The following is a 12138-nucleotide window of genomic DNA, read 5'->3' on the forward strand; positions in this document are numbered from 1 at the left end:
CACATACTGTCAAGGTGATTTATCACTATTGAGGTTAACCCAGATCACCTGGCTAAGGTAGTGTTTGTCTAGTTTCTCCACTACAAAGTTATTCATGTCCCCCCTCTTACTGTACTCTTTGGAAGGAAGTCAATATGCACATGCCACATTTAAGGAGTTGGGGTTTAAGCTTCAGGGTGGAGTATCTACATAAATTATTTGGAATTCTGCACCACTGAGTTATCTCTTCTTCCCATTTATTTATTTATATCATTAACACAGTAGTGTGAACTCATGGATGTCTTTTATACTTTGTTATAACCCAATAATATTTTGTTTCCTTGCTCAAAGCAAGAGTATTTATAATATTCTGAGTAACTCACCGCAAAGCTATCCTGCCAAAGCTTGTACTAACTTTTAACAATTAAAAGGAGGATCCGTCTTTTGCCATGCCACCCTGAACATGCCCAATCAGGTCTGATTTTGGAAGGTAAGCAAGGGGAGACCACCTAGGAATAACAGGTGCTATAGGCGATTCTTTTTCTTTAAAAAAAAAAAAAAAAAAAAAAGAGGATCCATTTCCCAACTTCACATACCCTTTATAAAAGTAGGTCAGCAAGCAAGGGAGAGACCTACACTTCTCTCTACACTTCTCCCTGACGCTCCTCGCCCAAAGAAGATGAAGCCAACATGGTGGTGGTGGCGGGGAACGTTCCCTAGATAGGCACCTCACTCACCCCTGAATTCTCCCGGTCCCTAACCGCAACCTCTCCTTGACCCCTGTCCACTCTCCGGGTTTCCCCACGGCCCCGCCCTCCTCGGGGCGGAAGTTGGCATGGCCGCAGGCCGGAAACGCTGGACCGGGGCGGGCCCTCTTGCGCAGGCAGCTCCGCCCACTCCGCGACTGCCCCACCCCTCCGGCCCAGACAGGAAATGAGGTCAGAGGGGGGAAACCCCGGTGGGGAGACGCGGCCGAAAATCGGCGGCTGGTGGGGGTACCTTCAGCAGCCGGTGAGCGGAAGATGTGGGTTGAGTGGGTCGAGGTCGAGGGGGCCGGCGGCAGTGGGGCTCCGGGCAGTGGCTGAGCGGCCAAAGGTTCCATGTAGCCTTGGCGGCCGGCGGGAGGGGCGAATGTGGCGGGGCCTTGCTTTTCAGGGCCCATCGTCTCTGTCCGGGGGAATGGGGATCGGGCCGTCTCCGGGGCAACAGTCGCCTCCTCCTCTCTCTTCTTTCTGGCTCTTTTTGGGCCGTCGTCAGCCTGAGGGCTTGTTGTTCAGAGCCGTGGTCGCCCAAGTCCTTGGGGGCGGACCGGGGCGTTGGGGAGGGTCCTTTGAAATTCGCTTTTTGTCTCACATATGTGGCCACGTTGCAACCCTTGATCATGGAGAGAGCTTAGTCGCCCGGTCTTGTTTTTTCTCGGTTTCTTTCCTGAAAGGGCTGACCTGCCCCTGTTGAGCACGAATGAGAAGTTGTCTCCTGCCTTTCCCACCGCCTCCGCCCCCAACCCAGCGACTCTGCGCCCTCCTCTCTCCTTCCAGTCCCCCTTCTTTTGCTTAACTCAATCTTTCCTGTCCCTGAGCGCTTTTCTCACCTGAGGGTCCTCTTGGACTGTGCTTCCAAGACTGGAGGTTTAGGAGTCCCAGGGTTCTTCTGTCACTTTTCTGATTGCAGTCTTGGAGGCAGGAAAAGATTCTGCACAGGCATCCACTACGAGTTGTTTGGTAACTTAGTTCCACGTTATAGTCTGTATAGTTTTGCTTGAGTTTTAAAGCAAATAGATTTAGATATGCTGTTCCCACTTGTTTACCTGTTTTCGTCTTAGGGACAGTTGTTTGCCAAACCCCAGTCATAAACGTTTTAAACTATTGCTTAAAAGGAAGTGGTCATTTTATGCTTTTGACACTTTGCGAAGTTTTGTTTGGTTGGTAGTTCTGGAAATAGGTGTCCCCGTCGTTCCTACCGACGTGGGAGATAAGTTAGCCGACTGTTTTCCTGCCTTTGAGTTCGTTGGCGTAGGGACAGTATGAAAATAGGTTTTAGAAAGTCCTTTGCAAAATGCAAACTGCATGAACGGAAATACGGTCTGAGAGTGGCGCCATGCAGAGTTTTAAGCTCTAATTGCGGTCTAGGAATATTTTGGACTTAACAAGGGCTAGGGAAAAGTACTAATTTAATATTTAATTAGGTGTTGAACAAATTATATTAGCCATGTCCCTAAAAAGGGGCATTTTGAAGATTGCTCTTAACTACTTTCATCTCTTGGAAGGTTTGCCTCAGAGGTGACCCCTGACGAATGATGATTTGACAAGAATGAGGAGAAAAATAGGAAATTTTGGAAAGCGTTTAGCTAGAAATCTTAGGAACTCTACCCATCCCTTTCATTTCAACCTCAGTTATATCCTGTTTTTGTGTGATTGTCTATAACTAAAGCACAGTATTAGGATGATTACTTAATTAATTTTCTGAGGGATGGGGAGAAGAGTTTAAAAGTTGTTCATTAAAAAAAGAAGTTTCCAGGTGGTAGTCGGGACCAGAATGGGTGTAAACTTAATCTATTTTTTTCATTCAGAGTACAAACCTGGGTCACTACAAATTCTTGGATTACTTAAAGCTGCAAGCAGTCTTCCTTAAAGTCTCACTAGGTTGTCTTTCTCCTTCCATCCACAGGCATTCTTATCAGTGACCTCAGATGATAAGACAGTCCTTCTTCCATGGTTTTGAAGTGTGTATTTTTCTGCTTCTGTCTGACAAGGCAATCTCTAATCTTTTTTGGATCTCATCATCAGATAATTTAGCGACAAGTTTAATTGGGGATAAGGGGAAAGATTTATTCCCCTGAGTTTGCTTGTTTTTGCTAATATCTGAGTTGTCATCTGGTTAGTTTTTGAGTTTTTGTGCTTAAAAACATGTTGACTTCAGGCGTTTACCAAGTGCCAAACAAGTGGCCAAAGTGAGTGTGGATGGTGGGAACAGATTCTAAGTGTAGCCATAAGAAAGATGACTTTATTTTCTATAGCTGGAGTGGACTCTGCAGAGCTGTAATCTACTTTATAAAATTATTCTAAAGTGATAAATTCTATTCAGGTTCTCTTTTTTTTTTTCCTGTTTTTGAACTTCCTTTTAGTAGATGTGGCCTCATGGATGAGCTGGTACATGACTTAGCCTCAGCCTTGGAGCAGACATCTGAACAGAATAAGCTTGGTGAGCTGTGGGAGGAGATGGCCTTGAGCCCCCGGCAGCAGAGGCGGCAACTTCGCAAACGGAGAGGCCGGAAACGTCGCTCAGACTTCACTCACCTGGCAGAACATACCTGCTGCTATAGTGAGGCCTCTGAGTCCAGTCTGGATGAGGCCATTAAGGATTGTCGAGAAATGGCACCAGTCACCAATTTTAGTGACTCTGATGACACAATGGTAGCCAAACGGCACCCATCTCTTAATGCCATTGTTAAGAGTAAGCAACATTCTTGGCATGAATCTGACTCCTTTACTGAAAATGCACCTTGTCGACCACTCAGGCGCCGGCGGAAGGTGAAGCGAGTGACATCAGAGGTGGCTGCCAGCCTTCAGCAGAAGCTCAAGGTGTCAGATTGGAGCTATGAGAGAGGGTGTAGGTTCAAGTCTGCTAAAAAGCAGCGTCTGTCACGCTGGAAGGAGAACACTCCCTGGACCTCATCAGGCCACGGATTGTGTGAATCAGCAGAAAATAGGACTTTCCTAAGCAAAACAGGAAGGAAAGAAAGAATGGAGTGTGAAGCAGATGAACAAAAACAGGGGTCTGATGAGAACATGTCAGAATGGTGAGATCTCCCTTACTAAGTCAAAAATTTTCCTGGTTAATTTAACCCAAGTACAGATCTACAATTTTGATGAGTTTAACTTCCTTTCAAACTAGCCACTGTAATATTGACATTATAGCCCTCCTTTTAACAGTCAGTATTTATATCTGGCTTTTTAAAGAACATTCATGATTCTATTTTTCTATGTCAAGAAGGCGATAATAGAAACACATTTGTTTCTAGAAATTGTTTAAAATGCATACCTTAAACGCGTACCAGAATTTTATTTTAAAAAGAGTTTGCTGCTATTTATGCCATGTAGTTTATACATAGGTATTGTTTAGAACCAGGGGCTCTGCGGAGGCTGGTGTGTGTGTGTGTGTGAGTGTGTGTGTATGTAAATGCTGGTGGCCAGGAGTTTTAAAATGTACATAGGAAACTTCTTTTACCCATTAAGAATCATGGCCTTAGATACTTCTGGTCTATAATTCTCTTCTCTGCTATTTACAGTTTGACAGTATTGAACTTATTTTTTATGGCCGACATTCAGGTTGTCTGAACACATGGTAGGCTTTGAATTTAACAGTATGTACTGAGTCCCATCAGTCTTATACCAAATGTCATTGATCCAGAAAAATTTTTCTCTAATGGATGTATATTTAAAATGTCAGTGTAGTTTTTATTTTTTACATATTAGATAGACAGTTCTAGGGAAATTGAAACTCCTCAGCTTGACATTTTAATAATAATAATAGACTTTTATTATTATTGTTGTTGTTGTTGTTATTATTATTCTTATTATTATTATGTGTGATATTTGTTGGTCTTTTGGATGGGGCAGTTCTTTGTGGCGAGGGACTGTCCCATTCCTTGTAAGATATTTGGCATCTCTACATTGTTGCCACATCCTTTTATAGTATCAAACCTAATACCTCCATGAGTGCTCCCTAGGTGGGTTAAGTAGTCCTGATTGAGAACCATTGTATTCTATTATTTTTAATATTAGCATTTATTAAGCACTAACTATATGTCAGGCACTGTACTATTATTTATAACACATGCTTATTTAATGTTAATAGCTCCACTGTATGGTAAGTACTGCTATTTGAATTTTATAGAAGAGAAAATGGAGGTTAAGAGTGGTCAGATAATATGCCCCAGGTCACCCAGTGGCAAACCTGATTCCAAAGCTTGTACTTAACCACCAGGTTTCCCTGCCTTTTGACTTTGTCTTTTCCATGGCTTTTTCTGTTTCATCTTAACTTACAAACTTAGAATGTGTGACCTTTCTTAGGACTTTGCTTCTCCTGAAGTTTGAGAAACAAAGACATAAATCTTGGGAACTCTCTGAGGCGAGGCTGTGTCAGTAACAGGAAAAGCTGGTTTATGGATGGTTTTTAATCTAGCTTTAAAAATTTTCTTACTTTATGTTTGCTGGTCTATACAACTACGGAGGCTTATAATTTGGCTTTCCTAATTTTCCTCTAAAATATTCGAAGGCCTGCTTACTTATATGTATAATTTTGGATTATAAAGATTTTTTTTTCTCACCCTATTTTTAATCAAATAAGAAATGCATAGTCAACTTGTAGCCTTTCCCGGTATCGAAGCCCTCAGTTGAGGCGAGTTCAAGTTTGTTTCGATATTGAGCATACGTACCAAATAGTAATCATCTTAATGTTGAGAATGGAGATTTTAAAAATATTTTTTTTTTGGAGTGGTAACTTGTGCATATTTCTTCTCCAGAGTTTCTTGTTAAACTCTGACATAATTGTGTGTTAGAGAGTGTTAACTGTCTGATTTAAGATTACAGCCCAAGTATGGTTCCAAACGCAGAGCCTGTAATCTGGCAGAGAGGCACTTCAGTCTTTCCGCTTCCTTCTTAGTGCAGACACATCTATTCACATTAGTCAGGTTGTGATAATACACAGTCTAGTTCTCTGAGAGCCTGGGTAAATCGAAGTAGGCAGCGATTCTTATGAAATTCTTACTCTTCAAATTGAGGAGACTTGTTTCCCCATTTGGGCTGTCTCCCTGGCCCATGACTTAAGAGTTCTTTCAGTAATATAGATGCCAAAGTACTTGTGCTATGAGGGAATAATGGGTAGAGTAGTAGAAGAAATAGAATGAGAAAAATTATTCTTCCGAATCTAATTATTTAGGAGTCTTAGATTCTCTTTGACTTATGTTGACTCACCTGTAGTTAACAAACAGAAGTGCTTTGTGTCCCCTCCCCCGCTCCCCAGATCTACTCTCAGGGGAGCGAGGGGTGATTCTTACATATTCTTTAACTGCATATTATGTTCAGCTCCTCAGCTGAAACTAAAAATCTTTTGCCCTGGATAATTAAGCACACTTTATAAACAGGAGTAGCGTTTGAGTGTGTTTAAGTATATAATGGTTTATGGCTTGGATATTATACTGTATTGGTGAGTTGCTTCTGTCAAAATTATTCTTTCTTCTGCATTAAAAGAAATACTTTCAAGAATCTTCCTGGTTACTACTTTTTTATAAATCTGCTCGAATGTGCCAGTTTATTCACATAAAGATCAAAATGTAGAACTTTACTTTCTATCAGTGATGTTGAGGGTCGTCAGAGTATGTATGATCCAACTTGTAAAATTATTAGGATGAAGTTGATCATCAAGCCTAGTGTGGCCTAGTCAATGGATAGAATGTTTTTAAAAAGTATGCATCAGAGAGCTTTGTTTCTAATTTCCTTAAATTTACTGTTAACTAAACATGGAGTAGTTTTAAGCTTAACCAGTACTTTTTGCTTTTCTCTTTCTGTTTTTCCTTCCATTCTACACCAACCACTCTCTCAAGAGGTCTGAGGAATTAAAAGTAGTTAAAATATGAGTTATCTTAAGCCTGCAAAAAAGATCAGTTATTTTAATATTTTTCTGTGCATGTGTGTTCCATTCTAAAATGGAAGAACTCTTGTAAAATTACTTTCTACTGATCTTTATTTAAATTGCCTATATGGCAGCTATTAATTAGGTGATTCATGGGTTAGTTTTGCTCAGTTCTTCAGTAAGACATCATTAGTTTGTTCCCCTTGAATATAGTTTAGCTTCTTTCCTTTCATAAGTGAATTGATTTTGTTATGGCCTGAAGTTGCAGTCAGGAGCCTTTCCTAGGGTGATGTATTAGAGGCTGATCTTACAGGAAAGAAAATATTCCCTTCTCTTAGAAGGCAAGTGACAGAGATAGAGTGCTAAACCTTCCCCCTCCTTCTCCAGCCCAAGCTGACCTTCCGCGGCCCCTTGGTGCTTCTTGTTTTCTTATTTTTATAGAAAATCAATATCCCTTCTGACACAAACAATAGCTCAGAAGCAAGAATAAATGGGAGAAAGCTGAGATCTCTGTCTGTCACCTCTCACTTTAACTCCCCCAAACTCTTTAATTATGAGCATGCGTTGCTCCAGGTGTTTGCGACAGTGAAATTGCTAAATGAGGACCATTTTAACCAAAGATTGGGTGATCAATAACACTCTATAGCAGTAGCTTGTTGGATCAATAGCATTCATTATTTCATGGTTAAGGTAAAGTAGCCTCCTTTGCAAGTGGAGGTCATTAATCAGGGGTTACTGGAGCTGTGGAAAAGAATATATGTGGTAGGTTGAAGATGTTCTCTTTTCTATTCTGCCGGTTGGGATGCTGACAAACCGTATAGTTAACATTGTTGCACATGGTACTGTTGCATTAGAGAGTATTGAGCAGCTAGCATAGTGTTCTTATATAGACTTAGTCAAAGTTCTGCTTGTACATCCCTAAGAACAACTGAAAAAGACAACTTGGGAGGTAGATTTGATACTACTGTATTTGAGGATCTATCTCTTAAAAGAAATGTTTACCTCTTGAAAGAAATGTTAGGATTATTCTGTGTGGCTCCAGAGGAAGGACTAGGGCTCATAGAAAGTACAGAGAGTTAAGTGTTGCCTCAGTATAACACATTACATTCTAGAAATTAGAACTCTGTATAAATGAAGTGAATCGTTTCACCAAGTGATGAGTTCTAGATCACTGAAGGGATTCAAGCCTAAGCTTGGTGACCACTTCCTGAGGTACTGTAAAGTTGAAGAGGTTGAAGTGAATGACCTCTAAGATTCCTTGCAGCACTGAGATTCTGTAATTCTTTTTAGTTAAAACCTCCTTCCCATCACTATAACTTCATTTTTTATAAAGCATCTGATAAGCAGTCTCCATTGCCCACTAAAATACTTATGAAGGCATAAACATTGCAAACTCACATCACTAGAAACTGGGACTTACGTTCGCCCATTGTCAAGATTTCTCCAAAATACAGGGCAGATAGAATTGCACTGGAGAGTGCACTTGGAAGCCCTCATCAGTGGTGCTGAGCCTACCCTGAAAGTAGACGGCAAGGCCCTGCATCCTTTCTCTGTAGTCATCCCTTGGTTCCAAAATATGAGGTCCATTTCAGTCAGGAAATCGGGCAGCTGCAGTTTGAGCCAGGGTGGTGTTCCATCCTTTACTTCCCAATCAGTATCTTTCAGTTTTTGTTTGGAGGCTGTAACTCCCAGAATACACCTGGATAAAGAATCTTCATGTTTTCTGTGTATATATTTGTGTTTGGGGGTAGGAGGCAGTCACAGCATATTGAGTCCTAGGAAATAGAATCCTTAAGAATAAAGTTTATCATCGGTATGGGTAGAGAATGAAAAAGCACTCATGGTAGAACATTCTGGAAACTGTAGCATTTTTCTTACCTTCATTTATAGCAGACTTTTGGTACGAGGTAAGAACGAGGCAGTGAGGGTTAGAATATCTTGTCTCAGTCCAACATAGCTATATGAGATAAAAGCCTACCAATGACACTGTGAATTAGGCTAGGGACTCTGCACATCCTTTTGGCCAGTTGTAATGTGAGAAGAGCATGTAACCCATATCTAAGGAAGTAGAGAATGGGACCAAGGGTAATTTGCACACCCTGTTTGTTGGCAAATACCAGATTGTAGGTATTTCTTGTTGAGAAACCAGTTCTCAACAAGAGACCTTTGAACAAGTTCTGCAGAGTAAGGGAAAGGGAACATCATCCTGAAAGTTCAGAGGAAGAACACCTTTGAAAGTGATTGCCAGTGGAAGCCAGGAGAACATTTTAGAAAATCTTCATTAGGATGCAAGAAGATGTAATCACTTTGGAACAGAAACAGTAAGTCATAAGAACTGAAAGATGGCTATTTGAAAACCCAGTACTGTGGGAGAAAAAAACTGTAGGGAAATTTGAAATGTAATTGCAGTGTTAAAATGAAGAATTCATATTCATTCTCCAGAAACTTGAGTTCATGATGTAGAATAGAATACTTTGGAATCCCTCCCAAAATCCAGAGGAGATAAAAATGAGAGCGAAGGTTGATAGATCTGGAGGATGGGGAGAAGCCCAGTCTGCAAGTATGCAAATATTCCCAAGGAAGAAACCAAAGTATTGGAATAGAAGAATTATTAAGAAATATAACTGAAGAGAAAAAAAGTGTTCATGGGTTGAAAAAATTAAAGATAAAAAGGGAAAACTAATGAAAAGAGACCTCTACCTAGATATATCCTGGCAATATTTTTGCATTCTGCACTGGTGGCCGTGGTGGAACAGGTATAAAGAATAATCTTAAAAGAGATGAAAAAGTACGGTTGGCATTCATGCCTACAGTACTAAATGTGAGGGGCTACATCTGCCTAGAGAGTTTCGAGGGGGAAAGATTGCCCTCCCCACCCCTCATCTCCTGAATTTTATGTATAAATTTAGAAGATAGATTTCACAATGAAAGCAGCACAAAGATGTTCTCATATGTAGGTCTCAGAAGGTATGCCCTATAAGAATTCACTCTGAAAAGACATTTCATCTAACCGAATCCCTGTCAGCTCTAAGAAAAGCTAAGTCTTAAAAGGATGGGTGGACTTCTCGAAGGCACAGCCCCCAGCTCAGTAGCAGAGTCCTGAAGAAAATCATTATCTCCGTAAAGTGTATCTGATTTCAGTGGCCCCGATAATGAATCTGGGAAACTGGAGAGGTTGCTGCCTTCATGGTGCCATCTGAATGAAACTGAAAAACACCTTCATTATACATTCTCATAATTTATTATGGGAATAATTTTGCAATCGATGTGAGATATTTCTCTGAAAAACCTCTCAGTCATGTGTACTTGCAGACTCAGAAGTCTGATTACTTATGGTTACAAATGGACCCTGACTATCCTAAGAAAAAGATGGGAAAATTGAGCAATGTCATCCTTGGGCAATGTGTCTAGGAGTAACATTTTTTCTTTCTGTTTTTCTGAATTCTAAGACAATTTAAAATTTTTATTAAATACATTATTATTTAATTTAAATGAAAACCCCTTATTTTTTAGCACGATAATGTAAGCCATGCTTGTTTCTTTTCAAATTAGCTGTAAATGACACATCTTATTTGAGCTATTTGGTTAATCTAAATGATTAAGAAACCCAGATGGTAACTTATTGATAACAACTTTTGATCATAGATGATCAGCTAATTCTATACCTTATAATTGAGACAGGTATTAACTATTCTAATTCAGTTCTAAATTTACAGTCTTCTGTGGTTAGGAATATGAAAGAACTAGCAAGCTTTCAGAGGAAAGTTGTGTGTTTTTTTCTTCCAATTTTGCGAATTTAGAGAACATGGGAAATTTAGAAAAAGTTTTTGTAATAAAATGTTGGGAGAGGAAAGTGTCTGGAACTGCTGGTTGGGTGGACTTTACTGACGTTATTTTGGTTGACTGGTTCAGTTGCCTTTCTAACAGCATTGTAATAATTAGATAATGCAGTTGACAGTCCAAAATCCAGGCTTTAATTTTGTTTGTGTCTTCTTTAAAATGACGGCTATACTGCCGAATTTAGTATGGGAACATTTTTTAAAGAAAAGTATGATGTATTTTTACAATTTTTACTCACATTGGAATATTTTTGAGAATTTTGGCTTCTAAAATGGGGTGGTTTCCTCAGTATTAGGTTAAATTCTAGGTTCGCACCACCTCTAATCTGCAGTATATTCATTGCAAAGGATTATTCTATCTTTTCACACCCCTTTCCCATAGTCTTGACTAAATTTTTAATAAAATGCATGCATTTAAATTGTGATTGACATGTTTCTTTTTTAGTTTTAGTGCTGATTATAGCAGTATCTGGTCTATGGCAAATAGTAAATGTTTATTAGGTGAACGAGTGGAAGTTTAGGAGAAATAGGGGGCAGGGAATCCTTCCTTCCTTTTCCTGTTAGAGACTCTTTATTGGCCCAATTTGGGATTGAATTTTTTTGAATAATGTGTAAATTATTTGTAGGGTTAATAGATTTCTGCTTCAAAATATTTTAGAAATATTCTAGGAAGATTTTCGTATACAACCTGTTTATAGATTAGAATCATTTAAAAACAGGGAGTAACAGCTCCCGAGGCAAAGACAAGAGGCACTGATCCCTCCAGGAGTTGCTGCCGTTTTAGGAAAAGACAAGATTTCCTTACCTGCTGTCTTGGTGGGCTTTTTCTGAAGATTAGTAAAAGCTGAGTTTCTGTCTTCCTTATTAAGCTTCACAAGACCACAAGTAGAGTGGAAATTAGAGGTAGGATCACATTTTTTTCTTATAAAAATGAAGAACAGAGCTCATAGCAAAAGAGTAATAAAGTTGAAGGTTTTAGAATGTGGGAGCCTGGCATCTTTTAACTTTTTGACCTTGTGATCTGCAAAGGTGCTAAAATTGTCTATTGAAAGATAGGAGCTTATTTTTTAACAGAATATTAAAAATTCAGTTTAATTAGCTAAATTAACATTTTATAGTTGACAGAAGTAATATAAAATCCTACTAATCCAATTTTATTTTTAAATCATAATCTCTGAGCCAGAAGGCTATAGGACTGGCCTATAACTTCAAAGAGGAACTATGTGCTTCTACTTGATAGCTAGCAGTACATTTTTACAGACTTTGTTACAGTTTTTATGCACAAACATGCCGCAAAGTTCCTGTTCTTTTTCCTCATTAAATTTTGCTCACAGTTTTTTATATATGATTAAATATCTACAATGCAAATTCTTCTGAGGGAGTAAATAGAATTAGCAGATGCTATCAGATTAAATTGCCATTTTGAGATACTAGTAGAAGATACTTTTATGTAATAAGTAGTCTGTAAGACATAAATTATTTTTGATGAAGAAAATACGTATCTCCCTTGATCATAATCTTAAAATCTTGGTGCTAGCTAGTTCAGTGACATCATTGCTATTACTCTAACTATGTATAGAAAATTTATAGAAGAGATTAGTCCAAGCTCTTTCAAGGACAGGAGTCTCCTTAAATGCCGTTGACAAAAATAGAAAATGTGCTATGTTAGGAGGGTTTTAGATTGCCA

The 12138-nt window shown here is 39.3% G+C and overlaps 1 protein-coding gene and 1 long non-coding RNA gene across 7 annotated transcripts in view; one reads left to right on the forward strand and one right to left on the reverse strand.

The window, feature by feature from the left end:
• Nucleotides 1-531: 531 nt before the first annotated feature.
• LOC118615002 lies at nt 532-1810 on the reverse strand. Its single transcript, XR_004956242.1, has 2 exons — nt 1571-1810; nt 532-1427 (listed from the first exon to the last, which is right to left on the reverse strand). It is a non-coding gene; the product is annotated as an uncharacterized LOC118615002 (long non-coding RNA).
• The window catches only part of GPATCH2L (G-patch domain containing 2 like), a 48089-nt gene continuing 36851 nt past the window's right edge, over nt 901-12138 (forward strand). For 4 of the 6 annotated variants that reach the window (XM_016122587.2, XM_016122583.2, XM_016122586.2 and 1 more), the window contains exons 1-2: nt 901-990; nt 3107-3778. In XM_016122587.2, coding sequence (XP_015978073.1) covers nt 3117-3778 — 662 coding nt within the window. In that variant the 5' untranslated portion in view covers nt 901-990; nt 3107-3116. Of the gene's footprint in view, nt 1004-3103; nt 3779-12138 lie in introns of all 6 variants that reach the window. The other 2 variants (XM_016122584.2, XM_016122585.2) reach the window with 2 other exon arrangements.

This window comes from Rousettus aegyptiacus, unplaced genomic scaffold (assembly GCF_014176215.1).
Source record: "Rousettus aegyptiacus isolate mRouAeg1 unplaced genomic scaffold, mRouAeg1.p scaffold_m13_p_3, whole genome shotgun sequence".
Taxonomy (NCBI): Eukaryota; Metazoa; Chordata; class Mammalia; order Chiroptera; family Pteropodidae; genus Rousettus; species Rousettus aegyptiacus.